This window comes from Manis pentadactyla, chromosome 8, assembly GCF_030020395.1.
Source record: "Manis pentadactyla isolate mManPen7 chromosome 8, mManPen7.hap1, whole genome shotgun sequence".
Lineage (NCBI taxonomy): Eukaryota > Metazoa > Chordata > Mammalia > Pholidota > Manidae > Manis > Manis pentadactyla.
Window position 1 is genome coordinate 110,858,175 of NC_080026.1, and position 19,540 is coordinate 110,877,714.

The following is a 19,540-nucleotide window of genomic DNA, read 5'->3' on the forward strand; positions in this document are numbered from 1 at the left end:
TTTTATTTTGGTATCATTAATCTACAATTACATGAAGGACATTATGTTTACAAGGCTCCCCCCTTCACCAAGTCCCCCCCACATACCCGTTCACAGTCACTGTCCATCAACATAGTAAGATGCTGTAAAATCACTACTTGTCTGTGTTGCACAGCCCTCCCTGTGCCTCCCCACACACTATACATGTTAATCATAATGCCCCCTTTCTTTTTTCCCCCCCTTCTCCCTCCCTTCCCACCCGTCCTCCCCAGTCCCTTTCCCTTTGGTAACTGTTAGTCCATTCTTGGGTTCTGTGCTTCTGCTGCTGTTTTGTTCCTTCAGTTTTCCTTTGTTCTTATACTCCACATATGAGTGAAATCATTTGGTACTTGTCTTTCTCCACCTGGCTTATTTCACTGAGCATAATACCCTCTAGCTCCATCCATGTTGTTGCGAATGGTAGGATCTGTTTTAAAATGAGTGAATTTTATGGTATGTAAATTATACCTCAATAACATTGCTTTTAAAAAACAAAGTTTCATGCACTTCATGCACTATAGCGTAAAACCCAAAGGCCTCAGCCTGGTCTTCAGGTCCTTCCTACCAGGTCCACTTGGAACTTGTCATCCTGTCCCTCACTCCAGTGCAGCCCCGCACCACCTACTGTCTTCTGAGCATGGCCTCGTCGCAGATTCCTGCTTTGCTCATGCTGTTTCCCCAGGTAGCTTACCCAGCTCCAGATCCTGGGTCTTCCTCACCTCCCTTGCAACCGCCGCTACAATGAGTCTTCGTTTCTCCAGTTCTTATTTCTTTGCCTGTTAGGTACTTAGCCACTACACTAGGTGTTAGTGCCAGAATCGATTGCAGCCCTGCTGACACACCATTCCTGCCCTCCAGGATGGTCATCAGCCTTAGCCCAGAGCCTGACACAGGTGCACATTTGTTGAATGAATGAACGAGTGAACCCATTATTGACTTTCCCTTGTGCATCCTGCTGCTCTCCCTTAGAAACTTTCCCCAAGAAATTCTATGCTTTTATAATATGTCAGTAAAGACAGTTTTCCCTCTTGGATACATTGGGTGAATACTATATAGCCAGGACAGTCTGGCCCACAGATGGTCCAGAGGGTTGGCCCAAGATAAGTACCAAATTTATAGAACCACCAGGCTTCTGCCTTACACCCATGACTGCTAAAATCCAATAATTTTCTGATGAGATACTCTATGTGGCAAAGGCAGGGGATCAATAGAGAAGGCTCAGAATACATCACTAGTTCTGTCACACATTGTCAGTGTTCTCCTTGATCTAAGACAGTATCTACTGTGACTACTGAAGGCTTGGCTTAGCAGCTCCCAGATAACCCCAAATTGCTCCTCTATAGAAGAATTGCCAATTTTCTGGTAGTTCTTATGGGAACCTTGCTCATACTTAACAGATAATCCCCATTCTCTAGGAGAGGATCCCCCTACCTGCATGTTTGGAGTTCAGGTTGTTGTAATTCGTGAATGCTCTCTGAGTATCAGACTGAGGTTGGCCCTTCCTGGAATTCTACACAGAGTACCAGAGCATGTGTCCTGAAGCCAGAGTGCATACAACGTTCCTCGAAATTGAAGTCGAAAGAGCTTGAGTGTCAGAAGTATATGATATTTAAAAATTGTTTCCAACTTCCTGGACATATGACACATATATAACATTGTGTGCACTGAAGGTGTATGGCTTGATGGATTGACATGTGTATATCTTGCAAAATCATTACCACAACAGGGTTAACATCTCCATCACCTTAGTTATCTGTGTGTGTGTGTGTGTGTGTGTGAGAGAGAGAGAGAGAGAGAGAGAGAGAGAACATTTAAGATCTACTCTCTTCTTTCAAGTATATGATACAGTATTGTTAACTATAGTCACCGTGCTGCATAGCAGATCCCCAGAACTTACTCACCTTATAACTGGAAGTACCCTTTGACCAACATCTCATTTCCCCCACCCCAAGCCCCTGGAAACCACCATTCTACTGTTTCTTTGAGTTTGGCTCTTTTAGATTCCATGTATAAGTGAGATCATACAGTATTTGTCTTCCTTGGTTTTATTTTACTTAGCATAATGCAGAAGGATATAATTTTAAATACAAGTTCAGCTCCCTCTTAGGCCATTCGACTTTGGGCAAATTAATTAACTTCTCTAAACCTCAGTTTTTTTCTGACATTTCTCTCCACAGGGTGGAGAAAAAACAGCAACTTCCTCATGAGTTGTGTGGGTCAAATAATATAATGTATGCAAGCCCTTTGCACATAGTAAGGGCTCAATAAATATTATTAGCAGAGCACCATTAAGTATGTACTCCGTGATACAGACTGTGCTGGTGATGGGGACATGATTCATTCATTCAACAGATATACAGAGAGCCTTTACTACTAAAGGCTAAAGGCTTTACTTCTTATTTTCAGTCTAAAATAAAACCAACAAAGATGCCTGCCCTTGAGGTGCTTATATTCTAGTGAAGAGACAGATAATCAAGAGCAGAAAAGGCAGTCTTTGTCCTCAAAGATACAGATCAGTGAACAAGCACAACACTGGGAGAAGAGTGATGGACGGAACCACATGGGGCCACCAAGTAGGGTCATGTAACTTAGTTTTGGAGGGTCAGGGAGGGCTTGCTGGAGGATATGTGGGAGTTGAACTAGATCAGAGTCCTGTCTCCCCTTGCAGTAGGTATAATAATGGCTCCCAAAAGATGTCTACAACCTGATCCCTGGAATCTGTGAATATGTTATGTTACATGGCAGTGAAGAGTGCCGTCTGCATAGGTAAACAGCTGATCCTGAGATGGAAGGACTGTCCAGGCAGGCTCACTGTAATCACAAGCATCCCTATAAGTGAAAGAGGAAGGCAGGAGGGTCAGAGTCAGAGTGATGTGATGTGAGACTCAGCGGTCCATGGCTGGCTTGGAAGATGCAGGAAAGGGCCTTGAGTCAAGGAATGCAAGCAGCCTCTAAAAACCACACAAGGCAAGGAGACTCATTCTCACCTAGAGCCTCCAGAAAAGAATGCAGCCCTGCCAGCATCATGATTTTAGTCCAGAGAGACCCATTTTAGGCTTCTAATCTTCTGAACTGTAGAATAATTAATTTGGGTTGTTTTAAGCCACTACACTTGTGGTAATTTTTTTTACCATAGCAAAAGGAAACTACCACACCCTTTAATACCTTAAGTCTTGGACAGAGCTGGGGCCCCAGGCGTGGAGGGGTCCCTGAAGCTGAGGCAGAAAGTGTACCTGTCTACCTCCTCCCAGGAGCTTGACTCAAACTCTGGGAAGACAGCCCTGCACAGGACCATGTCAGACCAGCCCGAACCGCATCTCCAGAATTCTCGGTCCTCTCCTCACCCAGCTTTTAGGTGCTCCCTTTTTCTGGGTTCTCAGTGTCCTCAGAGCTGCCCCTGCTGGGCCAAGTCTCCACTCCACTTCAGGCAACAGTAATAATACTTAACAATTCTACATTGCCTGACAAAGGACTAACTAGCTCCTTATTTATTCTTCACAACAGCCAGAGGAGGAGGGTGCTGGAATCCCACTTTGGAGGAGGGATTTGCCCAGAGTCACCTAACTAGTGAGTAGTGGAGGTGCCCGTGCCCTCTGGCACTGTGAGCCCCATGTCTTACTCAGCTAACTCCAGGGAATGCAGACAAGGAGAAAGAACCCAAGTGAGAGATGTGAGCAAATAAATAAATGCACAAAACTTGCAAAGTGTCAGGAGGAGGTAGAAGGATACTTACTTCAATCATCCTTCCTCCTCTGTGAGCCCCCACTGGGCCCTAACAAAGGTGAGAGGAAGGAGGAGAACGGAGAGAGAGGGAGACAAAGAGTGGACCTTGTCCAGGCAAATGAACCAGCTTCCCAACTCACACCTCCAATTATTCTAGTTTTAAAAGTTCTTTCTATTCTCCAGCAATAACTCTGAGCTCATGCAGAGTAATCTCAATGTATTTAAGCCTGCTTAATAAATATTAGTGGGCTGGACCTATAAATGAATTGAGTCCAGCTCAATTCAAATCAGCGATCACTCTCTGAGAGATATTTGGATTTTAAGTATTATGACAGAGTAGGGCAAAAAGATCCTGGCAGCACATGTAGAGTGAGGAAAGTCAGTCTTGAGTAAAGTGAGGTAAGTCAAACCCTTTCCAGTTCTCTTTGCCTGGAATGTTCTTCTCCCAGCGCATCTTATGCTTCTCACCTTAGCACAATGATCAACTGCCCGCAGGGACCTTCCCTTGATCATCTCACCTAAAGAGGCCTCCCCTCGTGATGCTCTGTCTTATCTCCTGTTTATTTCAATCAAAGTATTTGACTTATCAGTCTGTAAGTATCTTATTTCTTTTCTTGTTTGTTTACTGACTATCTCCACTAGTAGAAGGCAAACTCAATTTTGGCCAAGGCTAATGTATCTTACTGTTCACCATTTAATCTCAGAACAATGTGCTGGGTAAGCTAAAAAATAAATGAAGTAATGCATGCACTGAAATCTGACAGATGAATGGACAGATGTTAGTGAGATGGAAACTGTGGGGGAGTATGTGTTTGGGGACAGTGTTTGAGAGGAAAGGGCTTGTTGATCCCTCCTATGACCCTGACCCTATTGGAGGCAGCCAGGGTCTGTTCTTGAATTTCTTTTCTTTACCTGCGCTTACTCCCAGATGGCCTCATCCACAAACCCCACCATAAGCTGATGACTCTCAAGTTTTTACCTCTTGCTTCCACTTCTCTGAACTCCAGAACTGTATTTCTAACTGCCTACCTCACATCTCCACTATGATTTCTAATAGGCATACGAACCTAACACCACCCACCCGCTTCCGGTCCCTGGAGCCTGAGCAGAGCTTTACAGATAGAAACTGTCCACAAATGGTACCAAATGACTGTGGGTCAACAGGACAAGGAGAAACCAGTCCTGTCATTCAGCACTCCCTTTTCACCTTGCCCTGCTTAATATTTCTCCAGAACACTTCTTTTTTTTTTTTTTCATTTATATATATATATATATATATATATATATATATTTTTTTTTATTGAAGGGTAGTTGACAACAGTATTGCATTACATTAGTTTCAGGTGTACAACACAGTGATTCAACATTTATCTACATGATAATTCTAGGTACCAGGTATCACCATACCAAGTTGTTACAATATTTTGACTATATTCCTTATGCTATACATTACTTCCCGGTTACTTATTTATTTTACAATTGGAAGTGTGTTTATATATATATATATATATATATATATTGTGAGGGCATCTCTCCTATTTATTGATCAAATAGTTGTTAACCACAATAAATTTCCAGAACACTTCTTATCATCTGACATATTGTATATTTGTCTGTTCATTGTCTTCTCTAAGGATATAAGCATCTTACGGGCAGAGAATTAATCAATCTTTTATTTCCTAATGTGTGTCCAGCAACTAGAGCAGGGTCTAGCACCTAGTAACTTACCAATAAATGTTAAACAAGTGATGACTGAATGAATTAAATGCTTTTACCCACATAATACTATTTGATCTTTACTTCAGTCTTTCTTGAGAGACTATTTACATATGTGAGAACCCCTAAGATTTAAATGATTTTCCCAGATCATAGAATTTATATTTGGCAAATCTGGAGATTAAATTAGCTTTCTGACTCCAGAGCCTGGGTGCTTTCCACAACACCAGAATACCTCTGTCACTTTGGCCTGGTTACATTGTCTCATCTAAAGAGGCCTGCCTTCATAATGCTGGGTCTTATCTCCTGTTTATTTTAATCAGAGTATTGATTGCCTCCAATATGGCTTACCATTCTTAAGGGCATCTGAAAAATAATTCTTTTTAAAAATGTCTTCATATGCTTATGTAAAAATGAAATACATCTGTTATAAAAATGCCAACAACATAGAAAAGTTCAAAGATGAAAATAAGATACTACCTGACTCTATAGCATCTTACTATGCTGATGGACAGTGACTGTAATGGGGTTTGTGGTACGGACTTGTTAATGGGGCGAAACTAGTAACCATAATGTTGCTCATGTGATTGTATACTAATGATACCAAAAAAAAAAAAAAAAAGATTTACCCTCACATCCCATCAGCTAGGAATAACCACTGCTACCAATTGGTGACAATCAATCCTATTGAGATGACTTTTAAAATCTATTCCTTTCCTCTTCTGCTTCTCCAAATTAGCAAATATTACCATGACTGACCCAATTTCTTAGGACTCATCCCAATCCCTCTTTATGTCTCACTCCCCATAACAGCAAGTTATACTGACTTTACTTTGAAATACATCTGGAGCTGATGACTTCTCTCACCTTGGCCACTGTCACCCTAGTCCAGGTGACCATGTGATTTCTTACTGGGCTCATGACAACAGTCTCCTCAAATATTTTCCCTGTTTCCATTTTGCCCCACCAGTTTTATTCCTTACACAGTAGCCAGTGTTTTTAAAATACAAATCAAATTACTTTCCAACTCAAAACATTTCAGTGATTTCCTATCATACTTAAAATAAAAAATCCTTACATTGACACAAAGGCCCCATAGGAACAACTGCCATGTCCTTTCCATTCCTGGGACATAATAGGCTTATTTCTGCCCCACGGCCTTTAAACTTGCTATTTTCCCTGCCTGGAATGCTCTTCTAAATCTTTGCGTGGCTTTTCCCTTTATATCATTTAAGTCCATGCTCAAATACCGCCACCTTAGAGTGGTGGCCCTGACCTTCCTACCTAAACTAGTCCCTGGCAGCTACCCCTGATCATTTGCTACCTTTTTAACCTGATTCTTCTTCATAATCCTTAGCATTAACCTAAAGCATATTATATTATTATTTGTTCCTTTTTGTTCTTGTTGTCTGAACCTACCAGTAAAATGTAAGTTACATGAAGGAAAGGATTACTGTCTTGTTTTTTTCATTGCTTTGTCCTCAACTCTTAGAAATGATGCTTAGCACATTCTAGGTACTCAAATGTTGATGCTTAGCACATTCTAGGTACTCAAATGTTTGTTAAATGAATTTTCAGATAGAAGGATAGATAAATAACTTTCCAAAAAAAGGGTACCACAGCTATTATACCTTTAAAAATAAAAATTACTATATTGAATATTTCTTATATTTAACATAAGAAAAAGAAGTTGAAATAAAGCTGAAGGAATTGCTTACCTTTAGAAAAATGTCTTCTTCACAAGATGAAATAATAGTTGCCAACTAATGGCTCTAAAAAGAAAGGATAAAAGTCATTAAGGGATGATGATTGTGCTGTTTTTTCAACCATATATTTCATCTTCAGATGGTAACTAATCCATGCTGTGATTTAATTTTTTTAAATTGAGGTACCTACAGTAAAATGCACAACTCAATGAATTTTGACATGTTGTATACATTCATGTAACCATGTGATATTTTTGTTCATTTACTCATTCAACAAAAATATATTGAATGCTTTGTGGTAAGGTCTGATGTACAGGATAGATAAGAAGACAGGCAAGATCCCTTCTCTCAGTATGAGTGACTGTGTGTGTGTGTATACAGGGCAGAAAATAATAATAAATACATGATGAATGAGACATTTTCAAATTTTACTTATGAAGAAAGCAAAACAGGGCATGGTGATAGAGACTGGCCTGAGGTAGGCTAGGGTGGGTTGGGGGTAGCTGGTTCAGGCTGGGATCAGAGATGGCCTGTGACTGGGGGCCGTGACATTGGACTTGAGATTTGACTCATCAGAGGAGTCAGTCAGGTGAGTCTCTGGGGACAGAGAGCCATCCAGGCAGATGGAAGAGCCCACGCACATGCTCACGCAGGGCAGGCTGGCCGTTTCAGGACTGGGGAGCTGGCCAGTGCAGGAGCTTGAAGACCAAGGAGGCCACCCAGGCAAGAGGAGAGTGGGGAGGTGCGCCTGCACCTCATTCCCTTGGCAAGTTCAGATTGTATTCTAAGAGTAATGGGAACCCATCAGAGAGCTTTACACAGAGGAAATGACATGAAAGTAGCTCTCCTCCTAAAACCTCTTTTGCAGTCAAATGCCTCCAGCTTTTTATTATTCACATCACTGTTGGTATAATACTTATATTCAGTTCCATGTCCATAATTCTCACAAATGTTAGCTGTCTTTTAGATTTTAACTCTTTACAATGTTTAACATATTTTTTTTAAACTATGGCTTCTCTTCCTCCCTTTGTTTTCAGAAGGGAAATTTCATGTTCCATCATTATGTAAGTATTAAGCAGAAAACTTGTAGAGATGGAAAAAGAGCTGCAGAAGTATAATTTAGACCTAAAAATTTTTATTTTTTCCATGATATTGATACCTTTTCCAAGGGCATTTACCTAGCCTTTAAAGTAACTTTTGTTTACTAGTCAAAGCCTGCCATAAAATCAAGGCTATCAGTGCCTCTGTCTGTTCTGGTCTTGACAGCAGAGTTCTTATAAAAATCCATGTACTCCTGGTGCTTTAAGGCTGTGCCGAGTTCTCTGTAATGGTTTTGTTTTTCTCTTCTATTTTTCTTGCTGAGTTCTTTCCTCAGTTACCTCCCCACTGTTCTGCCTTCCTGAATGGCTTCTGTGATATCCTCTGATTTTCCAGGAGTGTTTCCTGCCACCAACACCCCATATCCATTAGGATTAGATAGAAAACTCCAAGTGACTACATAGCTTTACTCCTTTCTCACATAAATGGAGTTTGGGAGCAAGCAGTTCAAGGCCATTGTGATCACCAAATGGTAGCTTGTTGCTCTACCAGTCTCAACACACATTCACCTTATTGTCCAGACAGAAGCTCCCACCTCACCACGGCGTTTGCATTCCAGCTACTAGGAAGGACAGGTCTTCTTCCTTGAAAAGCAAACTTCCCACCCTCTCACACTGTGGTGGGAATGGATAAATAGAGCATATTTGGCAATAAAAAGAAATGAGGTACTGATACATGCTAAAGCATGAATGGACCTAGAAAACATTATGCAAAATGAAAGAAGTCAGGCACAAAAAGCCACATGGTGGGAGATTCCATATACATGTGGTGTGTGCATTACACCTCAATAAAGCTGCTCAAGATGTAAAAACAAAAGTAAAGTTCCCACATTTTTACACATGGCTTCCATTTATATCTCAGAGTCTAGAAGCTAGTCACAGGGTCATGCCTACATGCAAGGGAAGCAGATAAACGTAGTCTTTACCCCAGACTGGCTAAAATCAGAGACTGTTACAATTCAAAGAGAGGGCAGATAATGAAGGACATTGACCATCTCTGACCCATCCCTTAGTTAGACCTTAGACCTTTTCAGTTATCCACAGAGGATCACTGGATGCACTTCCCAGGAACATGATGCTTAATTTGGGGTAAGTTGATTTCTTTCCCAGAGTCTGCAGGGATGTGTTGGCTCTCTGTTTTCACATATTTTAGCTCAAAATTCACCTCATGTGGCAGTCATTCTTCACAGTTTTGTTTTATAACTGTTTTCTCTTTTAAAAAGAAAGACACAGGTCCATTGTGGTGTCACTTCTGCTTGGCCAAGTCACCCACACCAGGGCCTGACACTTAAACCTGATTACAGTTTCAACCTCCCCCAGGAATGTAGTCAGTCAGGAACTGTCTGGTCAGCACATCAGTAAAATAATTCACATGCACCTTTTCCACCTTCCCTAAAAGAAGCTGGGGTCATCTTCATTGTAAGACTCCCCTGTTCTTTCTCCTAAGAGAAACGGACCCAGCCTGAAACAATCCCTTCTTCTCTTCTGCTAATAACTTTCCCCCAACCCCGTCTATGAAAACTGTCCATTTTGTGCAATCCTTGAAACATCTCTCTGCTTGCTAGAGGGGATGCTGCCCGATCCATGAATCACTTACTAAAAGCTAGTAGATCTTCCAAATTACATGGATGAATTTTGTTTTTTAACACCTTATTAAAGGTTGGACGTTTCTTTTTTAATTTTTTGCCTTGTAATTTTGCTTTCAGTGATTTCAAGAGTTGTAAGTGAATTCAAAATGTCCTTTTCCCACTATCTCTAACTCCAGTTTGCCAGAATAAATATTCTTGAATGTTTTCTTCTAAATGGAGCCCCTCTGGGGTTTTATAGAAGGTGAAATCTTTCTGGGATTTCCTGTACTCCTTGAATCGAGCCCAACCTCCAGCGTTGGATTTTCAGTGCTCTCCATAAACAGGCTGCTGCTCCTCTCCAGACAAACACCCCTCTGACCTGTCCCCCCAACTGCCTGCTCCAATTATGTCTCACTTTTCAGTAACAGGTTTGTATAACTGTGGAGTGCTATATATATGCTGTATCTTTGTAGAGTTGCTATGTTCCCTGTATTTATTATTTTCCTTTTGACTTGACTAGGATACTTTGCCCTTTGCCTATTCCTCAGGAATCTCAAGTGCCACCTGTTTGAACCTAAAGGCAGCTTCTTGTCCCCTGTAGCTGCTCCTCTTGGGAAATGGCACCACCTGTTGCCCAAGTCAAAAACATGGGAGCCATTCTGAATTCTGTCTCATCCATTTCCCAAATGCACTCACTCACTAAGTCCTCTCAGGGAGGATGACTTTCTGATGACCTTCACAACCACCCCTTGTTCCTCACCTCCAGGGGCTCTGCTTCAGTTCTGCCCTCATCCATCTCGCCTGGGTCTGTCCTGCTGCCTGGGATTCAACTCCCTCCCACTGCGCATGTCCCAGCCGGCCAGCTCTTTCTTCAATGCAAACCACATCTTGTCTCCTGCTTCCCCTCCCTTCCACTGTTCCGATCCTTTACTGGTTCTCCGGTCTCCATAGTGAAGTCCACACTTCTTTCCCCTGTGACAAGACCCCCAGGACCTGCTGTTTACTGCCTTTCCTACAACAGGTAGCCTCTCCTCCTTGACACCTCTCCTTCCTGCTAGCCATACCAACTTGCAAACTTTCAAAAGTCATTGCATTTTTTCCCTCCAATTTTTAAAATTATGGTAAAATACACTGTTAAAAAGGAAAATACAGGCCCCACCTGGAGTCACTTCTCATATGCCCAGTCACCAAACTGGGGCTTAATGACCAGCCAAACTGTAGTTTCAGTGTCTCCCGGGAGTGGAATTTTAAACCAGTCAGTTTGGACCTTCCTAGTGAGGTCATCTGCTAAGTCCCCTTCCCCCTCTAAGGGAAGGTAACCTTACTGGAAACAATCCCTTATCTTCTTTTGTTAGTAACTTTTGGCCCCACCCCCCATCTATAAAAATCTTCCATTTTGTACAACCTGACTCAGTCTTTCTCTACTTGCTAGATGGAATTTCTGCTCCATTCATGAATCACTTAATAAAACCAATTAGATCTTCAAATTTACCTGACCTTGGTTGAATTTTGTTTTTTAACACCACCAACATAAATAAGTTTTGAATATGTCCTCTTGCTCCATTTGGAAGCTAACTGTGTTTCAAAACTAAATTCCAACATCATTTTCTCTAAACCTTCCCTATCAGTTGCCTCGGGTCTTATTTCAGTGTCCCTCCTTTGTGCTTCCATAAAACCGTACATATCTCTCCCCAAAGATATCTTTATGCTATAATAGTTGGCTTATTTGTTTCTCTTCCCTGATTAAAATATAAGGCTGTTAAGGCTAGGGACAGTATCTTATTTGTTTCTAGACATTCAGTCCCTAGTCTAAACTTGGTATATTAACAGGTAATAGACAAATGTTGAAAAGTAGTAACAAAAAATGAACTATCTCCTCTGCATTGACATTTTGTTGACTTTAGAACAGGGCAGGAAATGACTAAGTGGAATTCCAGAAACTCAGACTCTCCCATATGCCCCGACTAGCCCTATTTCCAACAGGGCAATCATTGGTTCAGTGACACGGTGACTCAGATTGCCCTCTAGCCAATGGAAAGCACGCATGGCATGGACTCTGAATCCATTCTGTGTACCAGTGTTGCCTAATTTGTCAATAGCCTGTACATGTGTAATCCTCCTTGTTGATTAAAGTGTTATTTTCTGAGTTTGAAAAAACTAATGTGTGTCTACTGATATGACATCATATCAGATATCAGGGTATCAGGCACAAGGTTAACTGAAAAAGAGGAGCCTGACTCTAAATGATGTGGTCATCTGGGATAAAAACACTACATATCTTAGACTTTGAGCAGTCTGTTAACAAACTATGATCGTAGTAGAGGGCAATTGTATTTCATTGACTATAAGGTGCTTTTTTTTTCAGTTTAATGTCTCTGAAACTGGAATGTATCTTAAAACAGAGGGCATCTTAGAGTCAGAAAAATATAATATTATAATAAGAGGTATAAGAAATCCAACATGTCACTATCATACCAAAGAAATATAATAACAAATATTAACTGATTGAATAGTGGCTAAGCCTGGAATTTAATACTTTAAACTGGAAAACAGTGGAAGAAAGCAATGAATGACTTACAAAGGATACCTAAAACCTAAATTTGCATTGACTATGGGAGAATTTTAAATAACTTGAAAATAGCAACCATAATTTAAAGCCCCTCCTAATTGCCAGGGAAAATACATACATTATCACTAATCCTGCACCTTCTAATCTTGGAAGGTAGGTGTTACTAATTCTATTTTTTAGATAAAGTTAAGAGAAAGTCTAGACCTCTCCAAAGTCACACAGCTATAATATGTCACAAATGATCAGATTTCAAAATCTATTAGCTTTATTCTATTCTGCTCCCTCCTGAAGCAAACACTAACTCTAAAGACAAAAATAATTGGTATCTAAAACCAAAAATAATTTTTTTCAGTTGAATACCTGAATCACTATTGAAGATCAAACATATTTCTTCTGCGTTAGAAACTAACAGAAAAGATAATGAGGAAAGAGAGGACTGGGCAAGCTTCTTGAGTTTGGTTTATAAGAGCCCTGAGAATGGAAGATTAATGAGGGTTATTTAATCTCAAATGATTATAAATTTGAATTTGTGTTCAGCTTCACTGAAAATTCAGACCTAGTACTAACCACTCTGAATATATTATTTTTTGTACCCATATGTAAAGGTCTTTGAGACTCAAAATTTGACATTACTAAGGCCAAAGGTATTTTGTCCTAAATCTTTGTTGCTGTGATTGCAAATTTGTAGAAATACCTACTGTTTACCCAGTAGGGCCTAAGCACAAAATTGAATCCATCTCTCCTGTCTCTTCCTCCTATATCAACATCAGCCTCAATCAAGCCTGAGTTTGCCAAGCCCCCTTGGAAACTCTAGATTGGATTGTTGGCTTCCTGTACATAGCCCAATTCCTCCAGTTCTGGCTATGCCTGGTACTAGGACCTTCCCCTCTTCCTTTCTGGCCTGTTGTAATTGCATACTTCTGACATTCCAACATGCCTTCAGCTGGGATATTATCTTGAGCCTGCATTTTGACCTCTGCAAACCCTGCAGGATCAAGATACTAATGAGCCATAAATTATCATGCTACTTGCCCATCATCATGCTTTTATTTTGCCAGGACAATTTGTGCTGGTTATTAATGATTTCAAGCTTGTACACCTATTCCTTTTTCTATAGCTTTATTAAGATAACTCACATATTAAAATATTCACCCATTTAAGTATACATCTTGGTGGTTTTTAGAATACATAGAGTTGTGTGATCATAACTTGTAATCTAATTTTAGAATATTTTCATCTCCCCCCAGAAAACTCAACCCATTTCCAATCACTCTCCAGTCCTAAGCAACCACTAATCCATTTTCTGTCTCCGTGGATTTGCCTATTCTGGACATTTCGCGTAAGTGGAATCATACACTTTGTGGTCTTTTGTGTCTTCTTTCACTTAGCAGAATGTTTTCAAATTTCATCTATGTTATAGCATATATCATTTCATTTTTTTCTTGTGTGCCATTGTATGGATACACCACTTCTCATTTATCCATTCACCAGTTGATGGACATTTGGGTTGTTTTTACTTATCGGTTATTATGAATAATACTACAGTGAACATTCTTGTACAGATTTTTTTTGTGGACATGTGTTTTCATTTCTCCTGAAATGATATTGCTGGGTCATATGGTAACTTTATGATTAGCATTTTAAGGAACTGCCAAACTGTTTTCTAGAATATCTGCATGATTTTACATTTCCACCAGAAATTTATGAGGATTCCAACTTCTCCATGTTCTCATAAACACTTAATATTGACTGTCTTTTTTATTCTAGCCATTCTAATGGGTATGAAGTAGTATCTCATGTGGTTTTGATTTGCGTTTCTCTGGGGACTAATGATCTGAAGACTCTTTTTGTTGATTTATTGGCCATTTGCATATCTCCTCTGGAGAAATGTCTATGTTAATCTTGTGCCCATTTTTAAATTGGGTTATTTGTCTTTTTATTGTTGAGGCATAAGGATTCTTTGTATGTTTTGCGTACATTTCCCTTATCAGATATAATTTGCAAAAAATTTTTCCCATTCTGTGGGTTATCTTTTCACTTTCTGATGTTGTCCTTTGAAGTACCAAAGTTTCAAATTGTGATGAAGTCCAGTTTATCTGTTTTTTCTTTTGTCACTTGTGCTTTTGGTCATTTAAAGAAACCAAGGGCTAACCCAAGGTCATGAAGATTTATTCCTATGTTTACTTCTAAAAGTTTTGTAGTTTTAAGTCTTACATCTAGGTCTATGATCCACTTGGAGTTAATTTTTGTATATGGTTTAAGGAAGAGGTCCAACTTCATTATTTTGCATGTGAATATCCAGTTGTCACAGCACCATGTGTGGAAAGGACTATTCTTTCCCTATTATGTTGTCTTGATACCCTTGTTGAAAATCAATTGACCATAAATGTGAGGGTTTACTTCCGTTTGTATGCCAATATCTTACAATAACTGTAGTTTATTCTTCTTTCAAGCTTGTTTTGGCTATTCTGGGTTCCTTGCATTTCTGTATGACATTTAGAATATGTGTTTGTATCTTCTTAACTTGGAGTGAATGCTACAGGAGACTGCCAGGAGCGAAATGAAGACTAAAATCATCTAGAAGCCTCTATATGTTTGAGGGAAAAGATTAAGGAACCAGGCAGGTCATTTATTGGCACTAGGTAAATTTGGAAATTTCCCAAGGAGTTGTTACTTCTTGGGACAGGGAGGACTCCCTACTGGCATACAGGCTCAGTTTCCAAGTGAGATATACAGAGATGACAAAACTGATGTTTCAAGGTTAAGATTAGATTATTCAAAAGATTAGATCCAGGAGTTTGGAATTCCAAGAAAACCAAGGTTTCAGGAGCAGGGTGAGCAGGGCCAGGTCTTCAGACAGCTCTGTATAAGCCAGGGCCTGAAGGGGAGATGAAGGTTACATATTGCTTCCACAGTGACCTAAAGCAATGGAGAGTAGCTTAGTTTCTTGCTGCTGTTCAATCCTTCAAGATTTAAAAGACCAATGTCTTTTGCTTTAGATGAGGGCTCCCATGGAACTGAGCTATCAAAGATAATTCAATGGCTTAGGGCCAAATTTCTCTTGGTTGTATAGACAGATTGGTGTGCTCTCAAGTGGGATATATGGCCAAGTGATTGAATACATGGGATTCACTATAAGACACTTGAATTCAGATTTGAGTTTTGCTATTTCTATCTGAGTAAACCTGGTCAAGTTTCTTAACCTTGAAACATCAGTTTTGTCATCTCTATATATCTCATACCATTGGTGGGAGATTAAAATAGAATAATGCATGTATAATATTTGGCACAGTGCCTAACTTAATAACTGGAAGATATTATTTGCTTTATATTTATTTTTTAGTTTTTGAGTGTTATTTTTTACTGAAGTATTGTTGATATACAATCTTCTACTGGTTTCAAATATACAACACAGTGGTTCAACAGTTACCTGTATTATTAAATCCTCACCCCCACTAGTGCAGTTACTGTCAACATAGAAAGATGTTACAGAATCATTGACTATATTCTCCATGCTGTACTACTATGTCCCTGGCCAACTTATATTATGACTGAGAATCTTTGTGCACCTTTATCCCCTTCAACCTCCCTACCCACTCACTGCCAACCCTCCCCCCATGGTAACCACTAGTCACTTCTCAGGGTCTATGAATCTAATGCCTTTTTGTTCATGCTGTTTTGCTTTGTATTTATTTTCCACAAATAAGTGGTATTTGTCTTTCCCCATCTGAAGCATAATACCCTTCACTGAGCATAATACCCTTGACATCCATCCATGTTGTTGCAAATGTCGGGATTTCTTTTTTAATAGCTTTTTTCTGTTGTGATATTGTTAGTTGGGAATAGGCATAGATGTCAATGCAAGAAACTAAATTGTTTGAACTAAAAAAGTGAAGGGGAGAAAGGGAGGAGGAGAAAGTCAGCTTGTCAGTGGGATCTGAGTGGGAAGGGACTTTAGAATCAGAGAGAAAAAAGAAGAGGAAGATTTGGACCGATGCTGAAGAAGTAGAAGTGTGGGGTCAAAAGAGATGTTAAAAGGGATTTTGATAGGAAGTTTTGCTTTGTGACATGTGGGGTTTTCCTCTCCTTCCATATCCCCAAGGAATCTTCAGTAAAGTTCTGTACTACTCTGTTGTTTTGAAGTAGATTTGTGCTTTAGGAAAATGGTGTCTGAATGTGTAGAGATGTGCAGCAATAAAGGACAAAAGGCAAGAGTAGAGTAGCTCACTAGGGCCTTGTCTTTCTGGGTTATTCATTTCTGGTTTGGTCTTTTCCTGCTTCTTCCTGCCATCTATAGAGTTTGAAGGTTGGTGGTGGATGCTTTGGGTGGCGAGGCACTAGCTGGTAATAACAGCTCCTGGGTAGCCCGTTCTCCATACAGAACTGTGTTTCTGGGTCTCTCTTCCAAGCTTTAATCAGAGTAGAACATCAGGAGAAGGATGAAACACCTGATTCATGCTGAAGCTCCACGAGTCCACTGCTGGGGCAATTGTTGCTGCTCTTCTCTCTGGGTCACTGTTCTCTTGGCAATAATCTGTCTATAAATTAATTCCCACTTCAACCATATCCAGTAGGCTCTCTTCTCATTAACATTGTATAGATGAGTAAACTGAGGTTCACAAAAGAGAAATAAATTACTTGAGCTTATTATTTTAGAAGTGGTATGGTTAGGATTTGACCTAAGTTCCATATGATCATGAAGTTCTCATATAAATGAAAGCTCCCTTTTTCATTTTTATTTTGTATTTCCTAAACATTATTTTATAATCATTGGAGTAGGTCAATACTTGCACATGGTATAAAATACAAAAAAATGTACAAAAGGGTATGAAGGGAAATAACTCTCTTCTTTTCCTATATTCAAGTTCTCTGGTTTCCTTCTTGATATAATAATCACTCTTACCAGTTTACAGTATATCCTTTAGGAGATATCTTACAGATAAAAACAAGTAAACTAACACATATGTATTCCCCACTATTTTCACACAAATAGTAGCACTCTATAGTGTTTTGTAGCTTACCTAGTACTCTGTTTTATGGAAATAAAGGAATTTTTAAAGTCCTCCTAAAATGAACAAGGATTTCCCAGTCTTCAAATATCACAAATATTACTGCAGTGAATATTCTGATTCTTGGGAAAATTACATGAATGATAAATTCTTAGTAGTGGAAGTGCTTTTCAAATTGTACATATATTTTAAATTTTGATAGATACTGCCACATTTCCTTCCATAGAGGTTACACCAATTTATGCTACTACCAAAAAACATATGCTTTTCCACATCCTGCCAACATATGACAAGTAAAAATGTTTCTTTACAATTTTTACTTTCAATATATATTGTTTTGTGAGTATATTTCTAAACATTTTTAAACCATTTGTAATTAGTTTTATTCAAATTTTAATTTTGTTTCCTTTGCACTGTATCTGTTGGTTTGGGGTTTTGTTCATACTGACTATAGGAGTTCATTTTATTTATCAGTAATTAGTCCTTTGTTCTATGAACTATGCAAAATTTCCTTTCAGTTTCTTACTTGTCTTGTGACTTTGTTTCTTTTTCTAGGCAGATTTTTCTTATTTGAGTTCTTATTTTCTTATTTTTCTCATTAACATTTTAAAGTTTTCTTTCTATAGAGGTTGCAAATTGTTTAGTTTATTGATAAGTATTTTATCATTTATATTAATGGAAATTTGTTTCAATTATATTTTTTAAATAGTTATTTTAGATAGTGTGGCAAATGTTATTTAAATAGTAAATTTGTACCTAACCACTGAATAATTCTAGTTTTGCAATGATGCTGCAGTTAATTTTCCTGTGTTTTCTAGATAAAATTATTTCATCTACAAATTTGCTCCTTTTAAATTTATCTCTTATTACCCTTTTCTAATATTACTTGAATAATATTAGTAGTGGTGGGTAGCCAGGTCTTATTCCTGATACTAATGGGAATGCTTTTAGTCTTTCATCAATAACCATGATTTGGGAAATATGTTTTCTCTGGCTAAAGAGGTATTCTTCTATTCCTATTTTACTAAAGGTTAAAAACTTAAAAGTTGACATTGAATATTATCAAAAACATTTTCTTTACAAATGGATTATCATGTGGCTTTCCCTTAAGTTCTGCTTATATGGCGAATTTTATTAAACTGTTTTCTGGTGTTAGACCATTCGTGTGTTTCTCATTATCTTCACTTGGTGGTGGTGTAGTATTTTTAATGTGATGCTAGGCTTATGTGTTCATAGACTTTTGCTCTGCTATATGTAAGATTGGTGGCTGTTCCTGTTTTGTACTATTTTGGTTGGGTTTGGCACATTTTCTTCCTCTACTATGCTCTGAAAAACTATTCAAATGTAAAACCCAAGCCCTTAATCACACAGAAAATTGACTACATCCCCAGTATACACATGAATGTTTTGATAAATGCTAAGTGCTCTACAAATGGTAACTGTCAAGGGAACGAATATCCCAAACATCCTGTATGTGAGGTCCTAGCATGTGAGAGAATTCGGGTTAAAGAAGATTGACGCTTGGCTTGATCACCTGAGTTGCAGACATGTTTTTCATCTCTTCCACTTTTTTTAATCCATCATGAAAAATCAGATTTCAGTTCCCACAAGATTCTCATTAATGGAAAACACTGCTCCCTTAATACATTCTCTATGAGAGTGGGAGGGGCCTTGGAAGCCCCAGGTTAGCCTCCCCCATCCTAGGAGGGCACACAGACACAGGGCCACAGAGGTGGCAGAATGGTCTGAAGGTACACTGTATGGCAGTGACAGATTTCAATCCAGACCATGGAACTCTGACCTTGTGTTTTTTCCATGACTCTTGACTGCCTATCCTCCTACAACAGAACCGAGAAGCCTCTCACAGGCCCCACTGAGGTACCATGCTGCCCCTTCTACACACATCTAACCTTGGGGATGGCGGGTTATTGCCTGAATTTTGTGTCCTGGATCAAGGAAGGTGATGTATCTTTGTATCCCATACAACACATCCTCTATATAGGGCAGCTTCATCTTGTCCTTCCTTCAGGGGCTCTGGTTGCATCCAATCATATGGTCAATTTCTTCATGAACTTGGCTGCACAGACAGGGATCATGAATGCAACTCACAAGATGTGTTCCTTGGAGATCTGGT

The 19,540-nt window shown here is 39.2% G+C and overlaps 1 protein-coding gene across 1 annotated transcript in view; it reads right to left on the reverse strand.

Annotated features, from left to right (window-relative positions):
- The window catches only part of LOC118919171 (cytochrome P450 2C23-like), a 30,589-nt gene that overhangs the window by 2,173 nt on the left and 8,876 nt on the right, over positions 1-19,540 (reverse strand). The window contains 1 exon segment of the mRNA XM_036898858.2: positions 7,176-7,229. Within this exon segment, the coding sequence (XP_036754753.2) occupies positions 7,195-7,229 (35 nt within the window). The 3' untranslated portion in view covers positions 7,176-7,194.